The sequence below is a fragment of the Bos indicus genome, chromosome 14 (assembly GCF_029378745.1).
Source record: "Bos indicus isolate NIAB-ARS_2022 breed Sahiwal x Tharparkar chromosome 14, NIAB-ARS_B.indTharparkar_mat_pri_1.0, whole genome shotgun sequence".
NCBI lineage: Eukaryota > Metazoa > Chordata > Mammalia > Artiodactyla > Bovidae > Bos > Bos indicus.
Window position 1 is genome coordinate 56,832,769 of NC_091773.1, and position 27,010 is coordinate 56,859,778.

The following is a 27,010-nucleotide window of genomic DNA, read 5'->3' on the forward strand; positions in this document are numbered from 1 at the left end:
CTAGAAGTGATTTATCATGTACTGCCAGGTAGAGTATCTGAAACTTGACATTTTCTTTACCCCTACAGCAATGTCAAGGTGGATATGATTGATATTATCAGTTTAGAAAAGAGAAAACTAAGCCTTAGAAAAAGTTGATCAGTTGATCCAAGATCACTAGCTTTGGAGAGGCAGAGCTCTGGTTTGAATCTATGACTACCTGACCCCCAAACCCATGTCCTTAACCATGTGTCCTAGACGCCTGGCCCATCCAGTGTCATGGGACTCCCCTGCCACTCCAGGCTGGACCTGGCAATGACCTATCTGTGGACTGGCCAGGCATCCATGACTGTGTGTTTTAGCTCAGCGGGGAGCAAGGCACACTGAATTCTTCCCTTGGGAGTATGCAATTCAGGCAAAAGAGATTGAGGCTGTTGTAAGGGGGAGGTGAGCTAAAAGGTCATGGGATTTTTTTCAGGGCCAGAGGTCTCTTCATAGTTCATGTGTAAGCTGTAGTTGAGGGCAAAAGCCCTGTGGAGCCCAGGAAAAGCAAGAGAGTTCACTTGATGATGGACGACAGAGACCCTATGGTTTTGGCTCCTGACCATATTCGGTGTTAAAGTCTTTGCTCTAACTTACCATATCAGTTGAGATCTCTTTGAGTGAATATCTGTAACTTGATTTTTAGAAAGTCTCTAACCAGTACTCTGTGACACATATTGGCATTAAATTGTGGCTATTTGTACTTATTCACAAACTAGTAGCCATGAAATACAAGCACACATAAAATTGCAACAAAAGGTGGCAAATATTTTAGGGAGGGACGTTGAAAGTTCTACAAGGGCACAGGGGAGGGGGCACATTTATGGAGGCTGGAGCGCCCATCCCCTCATGTCACCCCATGTTGACTGTCCTCATGTCGGGCCTGACACCTAGGTGTGCCATAGGCTAGACGCTCTGATGTGGCTACCATACAGAAACCATTACTTACGTTCTTTTTACTTGTAGGTATGTCTTCAAGTTCCAAATTGTGTTGAATCCAAATTAAATAAATGCTTGCCATATGATGATAGTCCTAAATATCATTTCTTGGACTTCTTTTTTCATTTACCTAATGGCTATCGATTGAAGATCAAGACAAAGGGATTAAATCATCTTATTCAAATAGAATTATCTTAAAAGGTACCTTCCCTTACAGTATGAAGTCAGCTTTGGAGCAACTTGAAATTCTTCTCTGCTTATCCCATCACTCCTAATCAAGTGAAATCAGTATCATTTTCTCTGCAGAAGTTGATGTTTTTCTGACTTAATTTAAGAGTGGCAAATGAGCATGATGGTTTTCTGCAAATTTTACTTATTTTGAGTAAACTTAGGGTGCGTGGTTGTACATCCTAGCAGAATGGTTTGGTTCTTACATTTTTCGATGATGTTCAATGACATGAGAATGTGCATGAAGTGCTTAAAGTGCGTAGTCTAGAGCAGAAATGTTCACCAATCCACTTACCCCCTCAAGAAATTTCATAGGTTGCATCTTGATAAAAGGTATGGAAAAGAATAAGCAATAAATCTATGCAGTGTATATTTACAGAAAGTCTAGGTTACAGATAAGCTATCATGTATGCTGTACTTAACAGTTCATAAAGGGTTTTCAGTTATGATGAGGTCATGGACTTTCCTCCTAGAAGTCTGTCAGAGCAATATTAGTTGTTGTCTAACGCTTTTCTGTCTTTTGAAAAGTAACTATTGCTGTGTTCTTATCCAGGGACTTTTAAAGCTGTAGAATTGAGAGAGAAATACTGAAAGCTGGTTCCAAATCCAGTTCTGCTGCTGATTAGCTGTAGGAACTTGGATAGGTCACTTGAGTTTTTGTGTGCCTGGCCTGCTTCATTTCTAAAGCATTTAGCAGAGCTGGACTAGAGCAGAGGGTAGTGATGTCAGGCATACTTGCTGTCTCTCCACTGTTTTGAACACAGCCCACTGACTGAGGTTGGGAAGCCAACGCCAGCAGAAGCCTTGGTTAGGAATCATCACCTAGTGATCAGCTCTTGTACTTGACATTAAATCTCCATGCATTTCCTGGACCAGAAGTTAATGAAGATCATTTTTAGATTTACAGTTCCATTCTCGTAGATAAAGAGATGTGAGAGGAAAAGACCTGGTGTTTGCAGGTAGTTTATGGTAACTTTCCTCATAAGAAAATGGAAACCTGAGTTTATGAATAATATTTTTTCCTCCTAAATACATGCTTGCATAATTTCAGCAGATTTCATCTTGTTTTCTTTCTTCTTCGCCTCCTTACCTTCAAACATCTTTTTAATAGAAATGTAATTACTATATTTTTCCTCACCCTGCATTTGGATCTTGCTATGTATTCTTTAGTCCACTACAGAGCTTACCATTGCCAGCCAAAAAAAAAAAAGGAAAAAAAAGACCTTCAGTTGCGGTTAAAAGAAAGTATTTAAGAAGTGAGAGCCTAAAAACTCCCCTGTATATATATTTTAAACCAGAGATACTCTTACAGTAAAAGTGAATTATTGCCCCCTTGTGGTAGAGTTATATATTTGTTTTTTCACACAAATGAAATTCTGGACAGGATATTTCAGGCTTCACTACCCCGAAACTCTTTGTCCTTACAGTGAATCTAAAGTAGTTATGAAAACAACTTGAGATATTTTTGAAGCCACCTCTCTGTTTATTCTTACTCATCTTAAACTCTGTGGAACTTGGTCTAAATTGATTTTCCTTTTCTGTTTGAGGTACCAGATATCAAAGAACTTAAATCAACTGGAGTGATCAATATTATATGGAACAAACTCAGATATTATTCAAGTTACTTTTCTGTAATCTTGATTGCTTCACATGAGTTGATAAGGACTCAGGCATAGAAGTTGTGTCCTATACCTGAAGCACAATAATTTTATCCAGAGCTACTCACTGAGGAAATTTTGAAACACCACGTGCAGGACATCGTAGTGGTAATACACTTAATTCATAAAGGTTTAGGTCATCCTCAGGATTACTTTTTCTCTTCTACGCTCATCAGTTTGAACAATGAAATAAGACTTTTAAACTAAATGGGACTTCCCTTTCAGCGAAATAGGCAGCAGACCTCATGCCTACTAAATTGTCTCTGAGAAGAGTAGAGAGGCCTCAAAGAGAAAGGAAGCCATTTTGTAATTGTCTTTTTGCAACAAAGAACAGTAAAATTCTACACATACACAGAATTGGTTTATTGAATTAGTGCTTACAAGTTAGTATAAATCTGCATAGGTAGTACGTATTCTGAATTCTGAATCATTTTCATGTTATATGTTCAGAGAAACCCATTTTCTTGGTTATTCTTTACTTTGGATGGTTGTCACTCTCCACCAATGGCCTTATAATATGAACAAGATAACTAGTAAGTTATCTCCAGATTGTGTGTATATTTTTAAAAGCACATGCTCTTTTTTTTTTTTTTTTTTTACGTAAAGATGAAAAGACTGACTGACTACTTGGAAGTTTCAAATTATGACTTGAAATTCAAGATGTCTAGTGAAGTTTCCTTAGTAGGTGGCTGGTTATTTTTCAACACCATGACGTTTATTGGATTGTCCCTAAAATTTTCTCAAAGAAAATTTGATCACAGTCATCAAACAACTATTGAACAATTTGCCAGTCCTGTAAAAAGACAACAGTCTCTCTGTGAAATGTTTATTTTTTTTTCTTTAGTGAATTCACTGAATTTTATTTATTTTTTAAAATTTTATTTTATTTAACTATATTTTTGAAAAACCAGATAAAAATACAATTAATGAACTTTGTACTACTGTTATCAAGGAACCAAATAGACTCATCTCCTTTACTCATTCTAGCTCACTCTCTCTGGCTTTCCAGATGATGTAAATACATAACCATCACTATGTTGTTCTGAACCATTGTGAACAGTGGTAAGATTTTTATCTTGGGCTGTGTAGAATATAGAGGGGTAGGTCCCGGTCATGTTCATCATATTTGCCTCTTTGGACTCCTTTCTAGATAAAAGAAGCTTTGTGAGCTTAATGTCTAAAATATTTAGGTAGTAGTTCTTAAGATTTCACAGCTTAGATACTTTTGTGACTGATGCCCCTACTGAGGAACATGCTTACCACCACAGTATGAATGCTTTTGAATGACAGCTTTTCCTTGTACTCATTATGATAAGTTTTAGGGACAAGTTATAGTAGTACTCCTAGGAATAAATTTGTCATGGCCTTAAAATACAAAAAACTTCAATTCATAGCTGAAAACAAACTATTATTTCTGTAATCATAAAAAAAGAAGTCATGAAAAATTATAGTAGGACATTTAGGTAATTTGCAATTTTTCTAGAATAATAGTAAACATCTCTTACGTGTAAATATCTTAAGTGTCCAACTTTAGGTCACTTTCCTAAGATAGATTTCTAGATCTAAGTCAAAAGTTAAGAATATTTTTAATGTTTTTGACACATTGCCAGATGGCTTTTCAAAAAGGCTGTATCAATTTTATATTCTCATAATGCATCCTGATGCCTATCTTATCACAGTCTCACTAGCTTTTACATATTTTAAGAATTTTTCCGGTGACAACTCATCCTAGTTGGAGGTTTTAATTATGAGATTTGATTCTTGAAATATACTTAATAGCTATTTTACTTCCTTTATGAATTATATTTGTCTTTTGTCTGTTTATTTTTAGCTTTCAAAGTATTTCAGGAAGCAGCTGGCACTTTTCCAGAGAATTATCAATCACTCTTAAATAAATAAATCTCAGTTTCTTTAGTTTGCTATTGGGCAAACTAAAGTTGCTCATACAAAAAAGGAGAAATAACCCAGTTTCTGTTTGTTGTCTATATCTCAGTCCTTGTGGCTTTAGATGTTGAAGCAACCTTATGTTATGCATCCAGCACCCCATCTGAAGTCTAAGATTCATTGAGTCAGTAGTTATAGACTTCTAGTCCTCAGTTTCAGCTGCTTTGAAGGATCACTGGAGGTGACTCCCAAGTCCCCATAGTGAATTTCATAAATACAGTGAAGCCCAGGTTCCAGTCAACATCACAGACTTATCATTAAAATTTAGTAAAAATTGGTACTGGTTTCAGGTGATTAGCCTCTTCATCATAGTTGTGGCTATAACAAGGGTAATTATGGTCAATTTCATTTGCATGATGTGGCTTACTTTGCCCTGTTGTGTGTGTACATGTGTGTCTACAGAGAGAAGCTTTTATCTTTTTCCATAGTCACAGCTACTGAATTTATTTTTCAATTTTTTTGTATTGTATTTACCATAAGGAAATCTTTCTCAAAGCACTTAGTAATCAAGATGCAAACCCTAGACAGCCTTTGTATGTTATGATGTATGTACAAGAACCATTGTTCCAATGATGAAAAGACTCTTAGCTAAATCTAGTAAGAGGAAAAATCATTTGAAGACCTTCCTTGAATTAGGGAGCTTATGAAAGAATGAAATTCATGTTTGATTGGCAGTGGAGCTGGTATTTTCACAGCTTCATGTAATTTGTGATTCTGACTGATACCTTGGTTCAAAATAATCTATCCTATTTCTGATTCTAATAGCAGCAATCTACAGCTAGATGTTACGAGTATTTCCATAAGGGACTGTTCACTTTTTTCTGTAGAAGAGTTGATAGGTTATCCTGTTGGACCATTTCCACATGTGTGCAAGTCAGTGTCATTATGTTGGTTAGTGTAGCTTTGATAGCATCATTCTAACTTTGTTCATTTTGATGATAATCATGTCTCGCTCGTGGTATTTTACACATCTTTTCATCCTAGGAACACCTTTTTACATAATGCCTCATAAGCTTCGAGGGGAAAGATGATTGTAGTATCTTCATTTTATAAATGTAGAAACTGAAAGTCACAGCCATAATGTGTTACTAGACAACTCAGTTACAAGACTGCCTACCTACTGGGTTTCTTTCCTCTAAGAGGGGCCTTTCTCTATGAAATGCAATGTTTTCCTTAAAAATTGTAATATCTGGGCCAGTCATCTTCTTGCATTTATATAACAGGGCTGTTAATATTTGCTCTGTAGATCAAATTCTGCCTGATCTTGAAGAGATTCTTCTAATAGTGACTTAAGGCCACTCTCAAGTACCCAGGATATGTAGAATTTTTCACTGGAGTTGAACATACCTGAAGACTGACAATCTCCTCATAAAACTCAAACCTTTTCTGCTCATCTTGGGCAGAACATTTTCTCTTGTGAACTAAGAAAGTTAGGTTCATGAGTTGAGTTACTCTTTGGGTGACTGGCATCATATTTGCCCTTAAATGCTCAGGGTGAAAGTGCTTGGTAATGTGAAATAATCTGAAGGTACAGAAGTCATTCTCTGAGTCTAATTTCATAGTCACAGATGTTGACTGTGAACTTAAGTGGAAATGAATTAAGAAGCTCACGTGTCCAATATAACTTACCTTCAAATATATATATTTTATTAGGTTTAATCTTCCCAATTCTTTATATCTGAAAGTCTTAGTAGAGTTCAGAAAATGTGTGCAAGACCCCTTTCATACTTTATGGTAGGTTATGTTTTAATAGTTTATTACTCAGAGTTGGCTTAAAGTCAAAACAACCTACTATGGACCATAAAATGTTTTCAGTTCATTTAGTACTGTCCATGGTCAAATCTGGAGAAGGCAATGGCACCCCACTCCAGTACTCTTGCCTGGAAAATCCCATGGGCGGAGGAGCCTGGTAGGCTGCAGTCCATGGGGTCACTAAGAGTCAGACATGACTGAGCAACTTCACTTTCACTTTTCACTTTCATGCACTGGAGAAGGAAATGGCAACCCACTCCAGTGTTCTTGCCTGGAGAATCCCAGGGACAGGGGAGCCGGGTAGGCTGCTGTCTATGGAGGTCGCACAGAGTCGGACACGACTGAAGCTACTTAACAGCAGCAGCATGGTCAAATCTTGGCTAACCAGCTTTAAGCCTTTGGCGTTTGCAATATATCCTACATGAGAAATGATGCTACTGCTAAGTCACTTCATTCGTGTCCGACTCTGTGCAACCCCATAGACGGTAGCCACCAGGCTCTCCCGTCCCTGGGATTCTCCAGGCAAGAACACTGGAGTGTGTTGCCATTTCCTTCTCCAGTGCGTGAAAGTGAAGTCGCTCAGTCATGTCTGACTTTAGCAACCCCATGGACTGCAGCCCACCAGGCTCCTCCATCCATGGGATTTTCCAGGCAAGAGTACTGGAGTTGGGTGCCATTGCCTTCTCTGACATGAGAAATAGGGCTGACCAAAAACAAAACCAAGCAATGAACCAATAGCACAGAGATGTCATTTAAGAGAGAGATCTAAGGCAAATTTTAGGGTTGTAATAAAATCTCCCAAAACATCTCTAGTTGGAACCAGTACCATATAACTTATTACCAGTGGGATAATCATACAATCATAAAAACTAAGTGTTCAGAAGCATTTCTGAATTTTCTGCCACAATATGAACTGCCTTATGCAGATACTGAATAACTTTCCTACCACACAGCGTTCCATCAGCCAGCAAACACAAAAACCACTTGGCACTTACAGTTACATCACAATAATACATTAGGTAAGTGACATGAAACTAACCTTCTCTTTTCAGTCATTAAGCGTGGATTCGCTGTTAGTGAAAGTAGGGAACATTTATCATTCAACTACATAATTTATATGAAGAATTGAAATGGTGATTGTGAAGTTTTCTTTAATGTATATTCAGCATATATCTTAACAAATTTTAAAATCTAGGAATGTTTGCATAAATATTTTTTCATTTAATTTTGTTTTGATTCTAAAAGAAATTCCAGCCTTTAAATAAATGAAACAGAAATGGACTGAATTTTTAAATGGTAGTCAGCAGTGAATTTTTTTTAACAAAATATTTTAGAGAGAGAACATAGAACTAAGAAAACCTTCATAAAACTTTATAAGTGGAGCGTCTTTTAAAATATGCTATTTTATGTTAAGTATTTCTCTGCCCTCATTAGGTGTGTCTCTTCATTAGATACAGTGTTACTAAATAGTTGTAACTTTACAGTTTCTTTGATTAATGAAGCCTTCCACTAAAGTTTCATTGGGTAGGATTAACTACATTTAAAGATGACAAAATGCCATTATAACATTAATGCCAGAATTTAATGAGAACCAGAAGTTAACTTCAAGGACATTTATAATTTAATACGAGGGTACCCTTATACTCTTACTATTTTACCATAGCATCCTATCTTTGTTCTCGTGATAAAAAGTTTAACTCAGCAAAGTTGTACTTATTGAATACCAACTATGTGCCTACCAGGTGCCAGCATCTCATGAGTGAGACTATTTTTCATTCTCAAACAAAACAGACCATTTCTGATCAGAAAGAGGAGAAATGAGAACCACCTTCCTCACTTAAAAGTCCCATGACCTCCTTTAATCTTGGAGGACTCTAGTTTCCTACAGCACGTATCTATCATCCTAACCTCTGGTCTGTTTATTTTCCATGTCATGTCATCAGCCACCTTCTCCACTGTCTGGATTGAAAAGCTGACCAGCTATGTCTATGTAATAAAAGGATCTCAGGAATATTGGATTTCTTAGATGTAGGAAGGATGGAGATCATGGATTAGAATGGAATGTTCTATTTGTGGTACCGAATAGCTATACCTCACAGGAAGAGAAGCTTATGTTTTGTGCAACTACATGATAAAATCGGAAGTAGGGACAGGTAGAAGAGGAAAAAGAGCTGACAGGAGGATTCTTTTCACTCTGTGAGGAAGAACCTTCCTGTACTGAAGGTGTACAGTACCAAACTACAAGTGCAGATGAACTTTCAAGCTCTTTCCTGTTCTAAAAGTCCCATGATTCCTATGTGCTTAGAACCCAAAGAGGGCAAAGGACCTAAAGCAAACATCTATGTTCCTTATTCTTTTTTCTCACAGTTCTATGTAGACATACTTGCAAAGAAATGTTGAGACCTTATAAAGACTGGAAATGGTAACCACAAAGTGGAAGAAGTCAAATACAGTAGAGACCAAGGGAAAACTGCATCCTCAAACTCCTGATGGAGGAAAACTTCAACTATTTAGCTGTGGTCTGGGCTTCCTAGTGGCTAAGGTGAAGAGGAGAAACAGGAATAACGGGGTGTGATTGTTTTTTGGTAGTAAGACACACCCCTGCTAGTTCCTCAGAAACAAGCATTTTTCTTGCTCTCAGTAAGAATACCTTGGTTAGGAGGATTTATATAAAAAGCCATAAACCACATAATAAATGATGTCCTCATGAATTTTTATAGAAAATAAAGAGGTATTCCACATATGTCATTTCAAATATTGGCCTTTGGAGAACACTGAGGGAATAATGTTAAAAGCTAGACATTTTTTTCTCCCTTGGGGCAGGGAGAGGGGCGTTTGAAACTTCTGGTATATTTACTGTAGATAAATGCTTATTTTCTTTTGACCCACTGACATGTGGAGCAGTAGAAATATGTAAAGATGTCTAGTACAGGGCAGCATTGTTAAAAGGAGGAGGGGATAAATGGAATTTTTGTGGCAGAATGATATTTGCAAGACTGATCAGGCCGCTGGGAGGTTTTTAAATATGCCAGTTCCCTGTAACAGGAAGATCAGTCTCTGAGACAGCATATCCAATTTAGTAAATTATTATTATTCCGTCAAAATTAATGTGAACAATTTTCTCTTTGAGGCTGCTTTTTCCATAGGTGATGTTTTCCAGATGGGCTTTGTGTAAAACTCTTAATGTTTTGTGTTTTCTTTCCGAGAGCAAGAGCCTTTTCTGACATGTCTTCATTTCTTTCTCTTCCGGTTATTGTAGGGAAGAGAACTCCAAAAGCAAAGGAGAAAAAAAACAAGAAAAAGAAGAGGAAGCTGATAGAAAGAGCCCAGGAGCAACACAGCGTCTTCCTAGCTACAGACAGAGCTAACCAGTAAAATAAAAGACACGGAGGGTGGAGGTTTTGTTTTGTTTTGGGTGGAGGGCAGGGGGTGGTGTTTTTTGCAAAAGTGCACACAGCTACTCTCCACACTCCCGGACATGGTGGCATTTGTGCTGCTCTGACCAGTAGCTGTTCCCAGTAACCTTGTGAAAGGAGGAGCCACAAGCGTGGGCTCTGTGTTATTTATGCTTTGATTTGCATCGGGAGACTGTGAAGGTGGGCGATTGCAACCTGCAGCCAAGGCAGCAGGAGTGAGTGCAGAGCATGTGACTGGGTTCCCTGTGTGCCCCGAGGCGGAGGGGCTGCCCGCCCGGAGGCGCAAGGCTGCGACCCCCCACCCCCCAACTGGAGAACTGACTTGTGCATATTTATGGAAGGACGACCCTTGGCAGGCAAAGTGCTGTTTCACTTGTGACCTGTGTTTCCCACGCTGTGTATTTTCAAGGATCAGTGTATGTGGATATCTGCCTAGTGTTACCACACGTTGTTCTCGGCATCTGTTACCTTCCAACTGTTGTGTCCAGAGACTGCTCTTAGCGGCAGAAATTCCTGCTCAGTTTCACAGCAGCTCGGATGTGTACATACCCTGCTGGGGCTGCATATAAACCTCTTATTTACTGTATATTTATGCTTTTTTCTGTGTAACAAGTCATACCCAATTAATGTTATGTCTCCCGTTTCTAGTGGTTCCTAACCATCGTCCCGTAAATGACTGTTCTAGTTTTGCGAATTGATGAATGTTTTGCTGCCCCTTGAAACTTCTCTTTGTGGGCTTATTTCTCATTGTAAAGATAGGATAAGCTAGTTTGTACATAGGATCAAATGACCCTTGTCAGAGAATTTGAATATCAATAGACCTTCCCCACTCCTCACCATAGCTAAAGCATGAGGCATCTGGAGGTCAGAAGCCAAAAACTGCCTTTGAGTCTAAGATGTGATGACTTTATGAAACACAACTCCATGAGCAAGTACATGCAGTACTTATACTACTACTTATGCAGTTTCACAGGCCAGCTAGAGAATTTTTCAAATTTTTACTTTCAGACTTCAATATGTATAGTTTTTATTTAAAGCAGTTCCTGACTTGCAATGACAGAGCACCTACCAATATTCTTGGGTCCGTGTAGAAGTGACCACCTCATGAGACCATGCATGGAATTGGAGGAGAAAACACGATGAATTCCTATAATTACTGGTCAGATCTTAACAGGGCCCCTTTAAGCCAGAATTTCTGATTCAAGACTGAGAGAGGAACCCTGTGGAGACTTCCCAGGTGACTTTCAGAGTAGTGGTTTCCAAAAACACCATTGTCCACTAGGGGGTATCAGTTCTTAGAGGGTTTTGATAATGATGCTTCGTCCAGAAGCATTATTACCTTCTTGGATGATCCAGAAGAAAATTAGAACCAAAAGGAATGGTGGAAGATTTTTTTGAGGGAAAAAACAAAGCAAGGTAAAAGCCTTTTTTTCTCACCTTGCATTGGCTAAACTACCTCTTTGCATTTTTGTTTAACTTTTGAGTCAAAAGCATCTTACCAATAAGTATAAATGTCATGTACATCATTATGAAAATAATATTGCTATGAGATAAGCCATATATGAATGTTGTATACAACTTTAGGGTTTGCATTTAATCCTAAAGTGTTCACCTCCTTTCACATCTATTTAGACTATATTCCTATTTACTAAGTGGGGAGGGGGCTTCTTTATATAGTGCTTCATTGTTAATAAATCAATACTTGTTCTGTTTCTGGGATGTTCTTTTTGTGCATTAAAAAATTCAAAATTATTTTTGTGGAGATATTCTTTTCTTTAGAGATACATTTAGGGGGAAAAGCAATATTTTAGCAACTGTAGCCCCAAATAGTGGTCTTTAAAAAGAAGCAACTTTTTAAAACCTGTGTTTGTAAGTATATCAAGGAGATTAGTTTAGCTATAAATTGCATTGCAGCAATGGAGTTGGACATGACTGAAGAGACTTGGCATGCATGCAGAGTGATTAAGAGTGGGCATTTTAAAGCCACACTGCCTGAGGTCTCATTTGGACTCTGAAGTAACCTGGAGCAAACTGTCCTCCTGGGTCTCAGTTTTGTCGTCTGTAAAAAGGAGGTAATGGTATTACCTACTGTGTAAGGTTGTGTCTTAAGGTAAACTGTGTAAGGTATGGTCAGTACAGCATGGTGCAGACTGAGCAATACACAAGTTACCTGCTACTCTTATTACCTGTGTCCTTGGCTATTTATTCCCCAAATTATCTTCCTTATCAACAAAATAGAATATATTTATGAAAATATCCATTCCCTTCAAACTATTTTTGATGTCTGGATATTCTTTGCTCAAACTTTTATAGGAATTGATTAAAGCTACTTGATTTTTAAACCTCTAGTTATAAGCAAACTGCGTGCATGCACTCATGAGAGAGAGAGAGAGACTGACTGACTACAGGGTAGTGCACAGCTTCAGGGTAATTATACAAAGAACATCTGGTGGTTTTCCACAAGTGGCTGTACCATTCCTATACTTCATACAGTGTATATAAATAGAACATGTGAAACTGCTTTCCTTAGTATTTTCAGGTATCTTAGCATCTGTAGAAGTAAAATACGGAACTACAACTTTCTCAGTTAAGAAGCTTGAGTGGTATTTTGATAGGGATTGCACTGCATTGTAGGTTGCCTTCAGTAGTATGGCCATTTTTCTTTCAATCCAAGAAAACTACCTTTCCATCGGCTTATGTTGTCTTCAATTTCTTTCATCAGTGTCTTATAATTTTCTGATTATGGGTCTTTGCCTCCTTGGGTAGGTTTATTCCTTTATATTTTATTCTTTTTGATGTGATGGTAAATGAGATTGTTCACTTAACTTCTGTTTTGTGTTTTTTAATTTACTTTAAATTGGAGGTTAACTTCTCTTTCTGGTAGTTCATTGTTAGTGTATAAAATGCAGTATATTTCTGTACATTAATTTTGGATCCTGCAACTTTATTGAATTCTTTGGGCTCTAATAGTTTTTTGGTGGCATCTTTGGGATTTTTCTATGTATACTCTTATGTCATCTGCAAAGAGTAACAGTTTACTTCTTCCTTTCCAATCCCTATCAAAATAGCAATGGTATTTTTTACAAAAACTAGGACGATTTTTAAGATTTTCATGGCACACAAGAGACTGTAAATAGGCAAAAAAATCCTGAGAAAGAAGAACAGAGCTGGAGGAATCCCATTCTGACTTCAGACTATATACGACAAAGCTACTAATTAAATCCAGTACGGTACTGGCACAAAAACAGACACATGGATCATTATAAATATATATGCACCCAACATAGCACCACAATATGTAAGGAAAATGCTAACAAGTATGAAAGGGGAAATTAACAATAACGCAATAACAGTGGGAGACTTTAATACCCCACTCATACCTATGGATAGATCAACTAAACAGAAAATTAACAAGGAAACACAAATTTTAAATGACATAATGGACCAGCTAGACCTAATTGATATCTATAGGACATTTCACCCCAAAACAATGAATTTCACCTTTTCTCAAGTGCACACGGAACCTTCTCCAGGGTAGATCACATCCTGGGCCATAAATCTAGCCTTGGTAAATTCAAAAAAATTGAAATCATTCCAATCATCTTTTCTGACCACAATGCAGTAAGATTAGATCTCAATTACAGGAAAAAAAACTACTAAAAATTCCAACATATGGAGGCTAAACAACACGCTTCTGAATAACCAACAAATCATAGAAGAAATCAAAAAAGAAATCAGAATATGCATAGAAACAAATGAAAATGAAAACACAACAACCCAAAACCTACGGGACACTATAAAAGCAGTGCTAAGGGGAAGGTTCATAGCAATACAGGCTTACCTCAAGAAACAAGAAAAAAGTCAAATAAATAACCTAACTCTACACCTAAAGCAACTAGAAAAGGAAGAAATGAAGAACCCCAGGGAAAGTAGAAGGAAAAAAATCTTAAAAATTAGGGCAGAAATAAATGCAAAAGAAACAAAAGAGACCATAGCAAAAATCAACAAAGCTAAAAGCTGGTTCTTTGAGAAAAATAAAATTGACAAAGCATTAGCCAGACTCATTAAAAAAAAGGAGGGGGGGAGAAGAATCAAATCAACAAAATTAGAAATGAAAATGGAGAAATCACAACAGACAACACAGAAATACAAAGGATCATAAGAGACTACTATCAGCAACTATATGCCCAAAAAATGGACAACTTGGAAGAAATGGACAAATTCTTAGAAAAGTATAACTTTCCAAAACTGAACCAGGAAGAAACAGAAGATCTTAACAGACCCATCACAAGCACGGACATTGAAATTGTAATCAGAAATCTTTCAGCAAACAAAAGCCCAGGACCAGACGGCTTCACAGCTGAATTCTACCAAAAATTTAGAGAAGAGCTAACACTTATCTTACTCAAACTCTTCCAGAAAATTGCAAAAGAAGGTAAACTTCCACACTCATTCTATGAGGCCACCATCACCCTAATACCAAAACCAGACAAAGATACCACCAAAAAAGAAAACTACAGGCCAATATCACTGATGAACATAGATGCAAAAATCCTTAACAAAATTCTAGTAAACAGAATCCAACAACATATTAAAAAGGTTATACATCATGACCAAGTGGGCTTTATCCCAGGAATGCAAGGATTCTTTAATATCCACAAGTCAATCAGTGTAATATACCACATTAACAAATTGAAAAATAAAAACCATATGATTATCTCAATAGATGCAGAAAAAGCCTTTGACAAAATTTAACTTCCATTTATGATAAAAACTCTCCAGAAAGCATGAATAGAAGGAACATACCTCAACATAATAAAAGCTATATATGACAAACCCACAGCAAACATTACCCTCAATGGTGAAAAATTGAAAGCATTTAGAAAGATGATAACAATAACCCTGTGATCGAGACAGCAAAAGAGACACTGATGTATAGAACAGTCTTATGGACTCTGTGGGAGAGGGAGAGGGTGGGAAGATTCAATGCCATTGGGAGAATGGCATTGAAACATGTAAAATATCATGTATGAAACGAGATGCCAGTCCAGGTTCGATGCACGATACTGGATGCTTGGGGCTAGTGCACTGGGACGAGCCAGAGGGATGGTATGGGGAGGGAGGAGGGAGGAGGGTTCAGGATGGGGAACACATGCATACCTGTGGTGGATTCATTTAGATATTTGGCAAAACTAATACAATTATGTAAAGTTTAAAAATAAAATAAAATAATAAAAAAAAAAGAAAAGAAAATGAAAGCATTTCTCCAAAAGTCAGGAACAAGACAAGGGTGCCCACTCTCACCACAACTATTCAACATAGTTTTGGAAGTTTTGGCCACAGCAATCAGAGCAGAAAAAGAAATAAAAGGAATCCAGATTGGAAAAGAAGAAGTAAAACTCTCACTGTTTGCAGATGACATGATCCTCTACATAGAAAACCCTAAAGACTCTACAAGAAAATTACTAGAGCTAATCAATGAATATAGTAAAGTTGCTGGATATAAAATTAACACACAGAAAACCCGTGCATTCCTATACACTAACAATGAGAAAACAGAGAAATTAAGGAAACAATTCCACTCACCATTGCAATGAAAAGAATAAAATACTTAAGAATATATCGACCTAAAGAAACAAAAGACATATATAGAAAACTATAAAACACTGATGAAAGAAATCAAAGAGGACACAAATAGATGGAGAAATATGCCATGTTCATGGATTGGAAGAATCAATACAGTGAAAATGAGTATACTACCCAAAGCAATCTATAGATTCAATGCAATCCCTATCAAGCTACCAATGGTATTTTTCATAGAACTAGAACAAATAATTTCACAATTTGTATGGAAATACAAAAAATCTCGAATAGCCAAAGCAATCTTGAGAAAGAAGAATGGAACAGGAGGAATCAACCTACCTGACTTCAGGCTGTACTACAAAGCTACAGTCATCATGACAGTATGGTACTGGCACTAAGACAGAAATATAGATCAATGGAACAAAATAGAAAGTCCAGCGATAAATCTATGCACCTATGGACACCTGATCTTTGACAAAGGAGGCAAGAATATACGATGGAGAAAAGACCATCTCTTTAACAAGTGGTGCTGGGAAAACTGGTCAACCACTTGTAAAAGAATGAAACTAGAACACTTTCTAACACCATACACCAAAATAAACTCAAAATGGATTAAAGATCTAAACATAAGACCAGAAACTATAAAACTCCTAGAGGAAAACATAGGCAAAACACTCTCAGACATAAATCATAGCAGGATCCTCTATGACCCACCTCCCAGAGTAAAGGAAATAAAAGCAAAAATACACAAATGGGACCTAATTAAACTTAAAAGCTTTTGCACAATGAAGGAAACTATAAGCAAAGTGAAAAGACAGCTTTCAGAATGGGAGAAAACAATAGCAAACAAAGCAACTGACAAAAATTAATCTCAAAAATATACAGTTAATTTTACAATATAAATATACAATATAAAAATATACAATTCCTAAAGCTTGATTCCAGAAAAATAAATGACCCAATCAAAATATGGGCCAAAGAATTAAATAGACATTTCTCCAAAGAAGACATACAGATGGCTAACAAACACATGAGAAGATGCTCAACATCACTCATTATCAGAGAAATGCAAATAAAAACCACAATAAGGTACCATAGGTCAGAATGGCTGCTATCCAAAAATCTATGAACAATAAATGCTGGAGAGCGTGTGGAGAAAAGGGAACCCTCTTACACTGTTGGTGGGAATGCAAACTAGTACAGCCACTATGGAGAACATTGTGGAGATTCCTTAAAAAACTGGGAATAGAACTGCCATATGACCCAGCAATCCCACTGCTGGGCGTACACACCGAGGAAACTGGAATTGAAAGAGAGACGTGTACCCCAATGTTCATCACAGCACTGTTTATAATAGCCAGGACATGGAAGCAACCTAGATGCCCATCAGCAGATGAATAGATAAGAAAGCTGTGGTACATATACACAATGAACTATTACTCAGCCATTAAAAAGAATACATTTGAATCAGTTCTAATGCGATGGATGAAACTGGAGCCTATTATACAGAGTGAAGTAAGCCAGAAAGAAAAACACCAATACAGTATACTAACGCATATATATGGAATTTAGAAAGATGGTAACGATAACCCTATGTGTGAGACAGCAAAACAGACACAGATGTATAGAACAGTCTTTTGGATTCTGTGGGAGAAGGTGAGGGTGGGATGATCTGAGAGAATAGCATTGAAACATGTATATTATCATACATGAAACAGATCACCAGTCCAGGTTCGATGCATGAGACAGGGTGCTCAGGCCTGGTGCACTGGGATGACCCAGAGGGATGGGATGGGGAGGGAGGTGGGAGGGGGGTTCAGGATGGAGAACACATGTAAACCCATGGCTAATTCATATCAATGTATGGCAAAAACCACTACAATATTGTAAAGTAATTAGCCTCCAACTAAAATAAATTAAAAAAATAAAAATTAAAAAAAAAGAAAAAAATGGAATAGAATAGAGAGCCTAGAAATAAACCCACAGACTTCTGGCCAATTTGGGACAAGGCAGGCAAGAATATACATGGTGGAAAGACAGTATCTTCAAGTGGTGCTGGGAAAGATGGACAGCTACATGTAGCAGAATGGAATTAGAACATGCTCTAATACCATATACAAAAAATAAGCACAGAATGAATTAAAGACCTAAATTTAAGACCAGAAACCATAAAACCTTTAGAGAAAAACACAGGCAAAACACTATTTGACATAAATCGTAGCAATATGTTTTTGTATCTGATTCCTAAAGCTTCAGGATAATTTCCTAAAGGAAATAAAAGCAAAAATAAACAAATGGGACCTTCAGTTCAGTTCAGTTCAGTCGCTCAGTTATGTTGAACTCTTTGCGACCCCATGAACCACAGCATGCCAGGCCTCCCTATCCATCACCAACTCCTGGAGTTCACTCAAACTCATGTCCATCGAGTCGGTGATGCCATCCAGCCATCTCATCCTCTGTCATCCCCTTCTCCTCCTGCCCCCAATCCCTCCCAGCATCAGGGTCTTTTCCAATGAGTTAACTTTTCGCATGAGGTGGCCAAAGTACTGGAGTTTCAGCTTTAGCATCATTCCTTCCAAAGAACACCCAGGGCTGATCTCCTTTAGAATGGACTGGTTGGATCTCCTTGCAGTCCAAGGCCTAATTAAACTTAAAAACTTTTGTACAGCAAAGGAAATTATTGATAAAATGAAAAGACAACCTACCAAAAGGGAGAAACTATTTGCAAATTAAGTGACCAATAAAGGGTTTATAGCCAAAATATATAAATAGCTCATACAACACATCATAAAAAAATCTCAAGATGTAAAATGGGCAGAAGACCTGAATAGACATTTTTTTTTAAAAGAAGAAATGCAGATAGCTAACAAGCACATGATGATTAACGTCACTAATCATCAAGGAAAAGCAAATCAAAAGCATAATAAGTTATCACTTCACACCTGTCAAAATGGCTGGCATCTAAAAGAACACAATGATGGTGAGGATGTGGAGAAAAGGGAACCCTCATGCATTATTGGTGGGAATGTAAATTGGTGCAGCTACTGTGAAAAAGAGTATAGATGTTCCTCAACAAACTAAAAATAGAACTACCATATGACCCACCAGCTCCACTCCTGGGTATATATTTGAAAACTATCATTTGAAAAGATACATCCACCCCAATGTTCATCAGTTCAGTTCAGTTGCTCAGTCGTGTCTGACTCTGTGACCCCATGGAGTGCAGCATGCTAGGCCTCCCTGTCTATCACCACCTCCCAGAGTTTACTCAGACTCATGTCCATTGAGTCGGTGATGCCAGCCAAACATCTCATCCTCTGTCATCCCCTTCTCCTCCTGCCTTCAGTCTTTCCCAGCATCAGGGTCTTTTCAAATGAGTTGGTTCTTTGCATCAGGTGGCCAAAGTATTGGAGTTTCAACTTCAGCATCAGTCATATTCAGCATCAGTGAACATTCAGGACTGATTTCCTTTAGGATGGACTGGCTGGATCTCCCTGCAGTCCATGGGATTCTCAAGAATCTTCTCCAACACCACAGTTCAAAAGCATCAATTCTTTGGTGCTCAGCTTTCTTTATAGTCCAACTCTCATGTCCGTATATGACTACTGGAAAAAAACATAGCTTTGACTAGACGGACCTTTGTTGGCAAAGTAATGTCTCTGCTTTTTAATATTTTGTCAAGGTTGGTCATAACTTTTTTTTTTCCAAGGAATAAGCATCTTTTAATTTCACGGATGCAGTCACCATCTGCAGTGATTTTGGAGCCCCCCAAAAATAGTCTGACACTGTGTTTCCAATGTTTCCCCATCTATTTGCCATGAAGTGATGGGACTGGATGCCATGATCTTAGTTTTCTGAACGTTGAGTTTTAAGCCAACATTTTCACTCTCCTCTTTCACTTTCATCAAGAGGCTCTTTAGTTCTTCTTCACTTTCTGCCATAAGGGTGGTGTCATTGCATATCTGAGGTTATTGATGTTTCTCTCAGCAATCTTGATTCCAGCTTGTGCTTCATCCAGTCCAGCATTTTCATGATGTACTCTGCATGTAAGTTAAATAAGCAGGGTGAGAATATACAGCCTTGACGTACTCCTTTCCATGTTTGGAACCAGTCTGTTGTTCCATGTCTGGTTCTAACTGTTGCTTCCTGACCTGCATACAGATTTCTCAAGAGGCCGGTCAGGTGGTCTGGTATTCCTATCTCTTGAAGAAGTTTCCAGTTTGTTGTGATCTACACAGTCAAAGGCTTTGGCATAGTCAATAAAGCAGAAGTTTTTCTGGACCTCTCTTGCTTTTTCAATGATCCAGCAGATGTTGGCAATTTGATCTTTGGTTCCTCTGCCTTTGCTAAATCCAGCTTGAACATCTGAAAGTTCACAGTTCACATACTGTTGAAGCCTGGCTTGGACAAGTTAGAGCATTACTTTGCTAGCGTGTGAGAAGAGTGCAATTGTGCAGTAGTTTGAGCATTCTTTGGCATTGCTATTCTTTGGGATTGGAATGAAAACTCACCTTTTGCAGCCCTGAGGCCACTGCTGAGTTTCCCTAATTTGCTAAATCTAAAAAATACAACTAGTGAACATAAAGAAGCGACTCACAGATATAGAGAACAAATCATTGGGTACAGTTGGGAGAGTGAAGAGGGGAGAGGCATAATAGGGTAGGAGATTAAGAGGTAAAAACTATTATGTGTAAAATAATCTATAAGAATAGATTGCACAACATAGGACATATAGCCAATATTTGATAATATAAATGAGTATAAATTTTAAAATGTGAATTACTATATTGTATACCTGTAACTAAAGTGGTTTGCCAACCACTTCAGTATTCTTGCCTTGAGAACCCCATGAACAGTAAGCAACCTAGATGTCCATCGGCAGATGAATGGATAATAAAGCTATGGTACATATACACAATGGAGTATTACTCAGCCATTAAAAAGAATACATTTGAATCAGTTCTAATGAGATGGATGAAACTGGAGCCTATTATACAGAGTGAAGTAGTATACTAACACACATATATGGAATTTAGAAAGATGGTAACAGTAACCCTGTGTACGAGACAGCGAAAGAGACACTGATGTATAGAACAGTCTTATGGACTCTGTTGGAGAGGGAGAGGGTGGGAAGATTTGGGAGAATGGCATTGAAACATGTATATCATGTATGAAACGAGTTGCCAGTCCAGGTTTGATGCACGATACTGGATGCTTGGGGCTAGTGCACTGGGACGAGCCAGAGGGATGGTATGGGGAGGGAGGAGGGAGGAGGGTTCAGGATGGGGAACACAGGTATACCTGTGGCGGATTCATTTAGATATTTGGCAAAACTAATACAATTTTGTAAAGTTTAAAAAAATAAATAAATAAAATTTAAAATGAAAAACTGAAAAAAAAAGAACAACAAAAAATGTTAAACCTAGATATCAGGCTTTTAAAACTTCAGTTATTCAAATTGCAGTTATACTTTACTTTCAGATCTATCAATAAGAATTAGAATATTTAGTACAGCTTGAGTTTGAGGTTCTTTGCTTAGTAATTATATAACACTGTCTTTTTACAGGCCATTTAAAAAGTTCATCTTCATTTCCCAGCCCTCTTATCCTATTAACTGAAAGCAGCCAAGACTAAAGCAGTTCTTTAACTGAATAAACTCTCTTAATCTGTAGTTTGAAAAAAAAAAAAAAAAAGGCAAAATGATAGGATACTGAAAGAGAAACTCCCCAGGTCAGTAGGTGCCCAATATGCTACTGGAGATCAGTGGAGAAATAACTCCAGAAAGAATGAAGGGATGGAGCCAAAGCAAAAACAATACCCAGCTGTGGATGTGACTGGTGATAGAAGCAAGGTCCGATGCTGTAAAGAGCAATATTGCATAGGAACCTGGAATGTCAGGTCCATGAATCAAGGCAAATTGGAAGTGGTCAAACAAGAGATGGCAAGAGTGAATGTTGACATTCTAGGAATCAGCAAACTGAAATGGACTAGAATGTAATTTAACTCAGATGACCATTATATCTACTACTGTGGGCAGGAATCCCTCAGAAGAAATGGAGTAGCCATCATGGTCAACAAAAGAGTCTGAAATGCAGTACTTGGATGCAATCTCAAAAATGACAGAATGATCTCTGTTGGTTTCCAAGGCAAACCATTCAATATCACAGTGATCCAAGTCTATGCCCCAACCAGTAATGCTGAAGAAGCTGAAGTTGAACGGTTCTATGAAGACCTACAAGACCTTTTAGAACTAACACCCCAAAAAGATGTCCTTTTCATTATAGGAGACTGGAATGCAAAAGTAGGAAGTCAAGAAACACCTGGAGTAACAGGAAAATTTGGCCTTGGAATACAGAATGAAGCAGGGCAAAGACTAATAGAGTTTTGCCAAGAAAATGCACTGGTCATAACAAACACCCTCTTCTAACAACACAAGAGAAGACTCTACACATGGACATCACCAGATGGTCAACACCGAAATCAGATTGATTGTATTCTTTGCAGCCAAAGATGGAGAAGCTCTATACAGTCAGCAAAACCAAGACCAGGAGCTGACTATGGCTCAGACCATGAACTCCTTATTGCCAAATTCAGACTTAAATTGAAAAAAGTAGGGAAAACCATTAGACCATTCAGGTATGACCTAAATCAAATCGCTTATGATTATACAGTGGGAGTGAGAAATAGATTTGAGGGCCTAGATCTGATAGATAGAGTGCCTGATGAACTGTGGAATGAGGTTAGTGACATTGTACAGGAGACAGGGATCAAGACCATCCCCATGGAAAAGAAATGCAAAAAAGCAAAACGGCTGTCTGGGGAGGCCTTACAAATAGCTGTGAAAAGAAGAGAAGTGAAAAGCAAAGGAGAAAAGGAAAGATATAAACATCTGAATGCAGAGTTCCAAAGAATAGCAAGAAGAGATAAGAAAGCCTTCTTCAGTGATCAATGCAAAGAAATAGAGGAAAACAACACAATGGGAAAGACTAGAGATCTCTTCAAGAAAATCAGAGATACCAAAGGAATATTTCATGCAAAGATGGGCTCTATAAAGGACAGAAATGGTATGGACCTAACAGAAGCAGAAGATATTAAGAAGAGATGGCAAGAATACACAGAAGAACTGTACAAAAAAGATCTTCATGACCCAGATAATCACGACGGTGTGATCACTGACCTAGAGCCAGACATCCTGGAATGTGAAGTCAAGTGCGCCTTAGGAAGCATCACTACAAATAAAGCTAGTGGAGGTGATGGAATTCCAGTTGAGCTATTCCAAATCTTGAAAGGTGATGCTGTGAAAGTGCTGCACTCAATATGCCAGCAAATTTGGAAAACTCAGCAGTGGCCACAGGACTGGAAAAGGTCAGTTTTCATTCCAATCCCAAAGAAAGGCAATGCCAAAGAATGCTCAAACTACTGCACAATTGCACTCATCTCACACGCTAGTAAAGTAATGCTCAAAATTCTCCAAGCCAGGCTTCAGCAATATGTGAACTGTGAACTTCCTGATGTTCAAGCTGGTTTTAGAAAAGGCAGAGGAACCAGAGATCAAATTGCCAACATCTGTTTAATCATGGAAAAAGCAAGAGAGTTCCAGAAAAGCATCTATTTCTGCTTTATTGACTATTCCAAAGGCTTTGACTGTGTGGATCACAATAAACTGTGGAAAATTCTGAAAGAGATGGGAATACCAGACCACCTGATCTGCTGCTTGAGAAATTTGTATGCAGGTTAGGAAGCAACAGTTAGAACTGGACATGGAACAACAGACTGGTTCCAAATAGGAAAAGGAGTACGTCAAGGCTGTATATTGTCACCCTGCTTATTTAACTTATATGCAGAGTACATCATGAGAAACACTGGACTGGAAGAAACACAAGCTGGAATCAAGATTGCCGGGAGAAATATCAATAACCTCAGATATGCAGATGACACCACCCTTATGGCAGAAATTGAAGAGGAACTCAAAAGCCTCTTGATGAAAGTGAAAGAGGAGAATGAAAAAGTTGGCTTAAAGCTCAACATTCAGAAAACGAAGATCATGGCATCCGGTCCCATCACTTCATGGGAAATAGATGGGGAAACAGTGGAAACAGTGTCAGACTTCATTTTTCTGGGCTCCAAAATCACTGCAGATGGTGACTGCAGCCATGAAATTAAAAGATGCTTACTCCTTGAAAGGAAAGTTATGACCAATCTAGATAGCATATTCAAAAGCAGAGACATTACTTTGCCAACAAAGGTTCGTCTAGTTAAGGCTATGGTTTTTCCTGTGGTCCTGTATGGATGTGAGAGTTGGACTGTGAAGAAGGCTGAGCACCAAAGAATTTATACTTTTGAACTATGGTGTTGGAGAAGACTCTCGAGAGTCCCTTGGACTGCAAGGAGATCCAACCAGTCCATTCTGAAGGAGATCAGCCCTGGGATGTCTTTGGAAGGAATGATGCTGAAGCTGAAACTCCAGTACTTTGATCACCTCATATGAAGAGTTGGAAAAGACTCTGATGCTGGGAGGGATTGGGGGCAAGAGGAGAAGGGGACGACAGAGGATGAGATGGCTGGATGGCATCACTGACTCAATGGACGCGAGTCTCAGTGAACTCCGGGAGTTGGTGATGGACAGGGAGGCCTGGCGTGCTGGGATTCATGGGGTTGCAAAGAGTCGGACACGACTGAGCGACTGTTCTGATCTGATCTGATACCTGTAACTTGCATAATTTTACATCAACTATACTTCAATTAAAAAAAAACAAATGTGAGTCGGGGGTGGGTGAAATGGTTGAAGGAAGTCAAAAGCAACAGATTTCCATTTATAAAATAAGTCATGGGATGTAATGTATAGCATGGTGATTGTAGTTAATAAATTTGTATCTCAAAAAAATATTGCATATTTGAAAGTTGCTAAGAGAGTAAATCTTAAATGACCTCATCACAAGAGAAAAAAGTTTGACAGATTAGCACTTAGGGAAGCCAATTTTGTGAATATATCTTTGTTCTTTCTCATGATGCTCATATCATCCATTTTTTCATGTCTTGGTGGAAACATTTGGAGAACAGTTAACACTCAGCCTTAAGAGTGTGATTTATATATAAAAATGATCATGATTCTTTCATCGGACTACATTTTTGTTGTTGATTTAGAGGGGAGCTATGAGTAGGAGAGCAAATGTGAATGGTACTTCTGTTCATTTTAGAGAAATCTGTGCATGATGGATACTGCTTGATAATACCATGTTAGAAAAAGCAGGCTTAGTAACCTTGAACATGTTGACCACCCATATTATCCTCCTTATTTCAAAAGGATAACCATTCTACTTCTACTCTTGACCCATCTCCTCTTCAGTTAGACCTTCAGTATCCACTCCTTTCATAGCTGCAGGCCTTCCTCTCCCTCCAACTTAAGGTATTCTTTCTTTCAAGGTCTTCATCATTCAGGATCCCAAAAAAGTAGCCTACATTCCTTGACATGTTCAACCTCTTCCTATTTTCATTTGTGTCTTAACTCATAATCTTGTTTCTTTCCGCCACTGTATTATAATTGTTCTGACAGATGTAGCGATACAGTCCCTTTGCTAGCCACAAAGGAAAATATTTGCTTTATTTGCCTCAATCTTTTAATGTGTTCTATCTGCTATTTTCACCAATTTTGACTCAACTGGGCCCTTTCCTTGAGGACTTTTGTTTCTCATTTGGCTTCTGTGACATTCCTAACCTGGGTTTCTACTTCTCTGGTTACTCCTTTTCAGTCTTCAGTTCTTTCCTGATTTAAATGAAAAAATATTGACTTTTCAGGGGTTAGCCCACTGCTTAATCCTTTTGGTTTAATCTTTCCACCTCCTCATTCCACCTGGGAAATCAAACCTTATGGCTTTAACTGCCACCTGCAGTTGTTGGCTTGTATCTGTTATCTCTGTCTTCAGGGCTTTGTTAACTATTTCCAAGCCTCCACTAAATATCTTTACCAGGGGGCCCCATACTTATCTGAAGCTCAATATTTCTAGAACTGAATTTATTACTTTATCATTTAGGTTTCAGTTAGGGGAAAAAAAAAACAGTCTAGGTATTTCAAATAGGAAATTTAATATTGGGAATTGCTTATACCAGTGATGAAGGAGATGAGAAACTAAAATTGGGATGATAAGATAACCAGATTAGCAACAGCAGAAAGCCACTATCAAGAGGGGTAACAGGATGAGGTGGAGTTTCCAAAATCCAGAAGGCAAGGCCACCCAGCTAGAGCTAGAGTTGTAGCTCAGGCTAGAGCTATGGCCACTAGGGAAGCTGGAACCAGACAGAGCTTGTCTAATCGGAAGTGAAATCTCGGAAAAGATTCCAGTCACCAAGAGAAATGCTGCCTGAAGCAAAGTGAGAGACTAAGAAATACCCTAGCTTCTCCCTACAGTCACTTCCAGTCTTCCAACAGCACCTGTCTTAACTTGCTTGGACACCAGGGACCCTGGATAATGTAGTTCTTTGTGATGGTATGGCATAATCACTGGTTTACCCACCTCCCCAATCAATTCCTCTTCCTGCTTTCCCCATTTAATAATTAATGTTTTTACATACCTAGTTGGTTAAGCTAAGACTCTTGTATTCACCATTTACTATCATTGTTCTATACATCAAATCTGCTACTAGATTCTAATGAGTCCACATCAGAAACATCTCTTGAATTTCTCCCTACCTCTTCACTTAAGCCTGTTTGATCCTCTTTGTCTCTCTTCTAAACTTTCCCATTTTTATCCTAAATATTCTTGCCCCAACTTCACTCAAATTTTCATTTATTTTTGTATTAATACATTTATTCTGCTAGCCTCTCAAATGCTATCCTATCCTTGTATAATAAAATATTTAAAATTTTCACATGGAATATAGTGTCTTTTTAATTTTCTTATGTATTTTGTGGGGATTAAGAATGGACTCGGATGATAGTTACTGTAAAATTTTCAAGGGTTCTTTTATGGTAAACTTGGATAAGCTTGTCATGTTTGTTGATACCCCTGAATCATGAAGGCAGAGACATAAGGGCAAATCTGGCTTTGAAAGTAGATGCTTAATGTAGTTCTGATTAAGCAGTAAAACAGTATGAAAAGTGTGTCAAAGATAATAGATTCTCATATTAATCTATGGTGAATCATTAAAGCAAACTGCCATGGATCACCTCCCCCAACATTGGAACGCATTGCTAATCTAAACACTGCTGAACTAAACACAAGTCTCAGAATCCCTCCCAGCAAACCTCTTCCAAGGAAACACTACCAATAGATTGGAGTTGACAGAGGAGTCATAACCTTTCAGAGGTATATTATTTTTGATTTCCAGGTCAACTTAAAGCCTTAGATGGTGGCACCTGTTGTCTCTCAGAAATACCCTCTGGAGTATTCCATGTCCTGTTTTTCAAACCTTCCCATGAAAGTACCCTTAAAGACAGAGAAAAGTGAATTTACAATTCCAGGATTCTAACAT

At 38.0% G+C, this 27,010-nt stretch overlaps 1 protein-coding gene across 1 annotated transcript in view; it reads left to right on the forward strand.

The window, feature by feature from the left end:
• Positions 1–11,710, forward strand: part of RSPO2 (R-spondin 2) — a 172,576-nt gene extending 160,866 nt beyond the window's left edge. Inside the window, exon 5 of the mRNA XM_019974109.2 lies at positions 9,802–11,710. Within this exon, the coding sequence (XP_019829668.2) occupies positions 9,802–9,917 (116 nt within the window). The 3' untranslated portion in view covers positions 9,918–11,710. The remainder of the gene's footprint in view (positions 1–9,801) is intronic.
• The last annotated feature ends 15,300 nt before the right edge of the window (positions 11,711–27,010 follow it).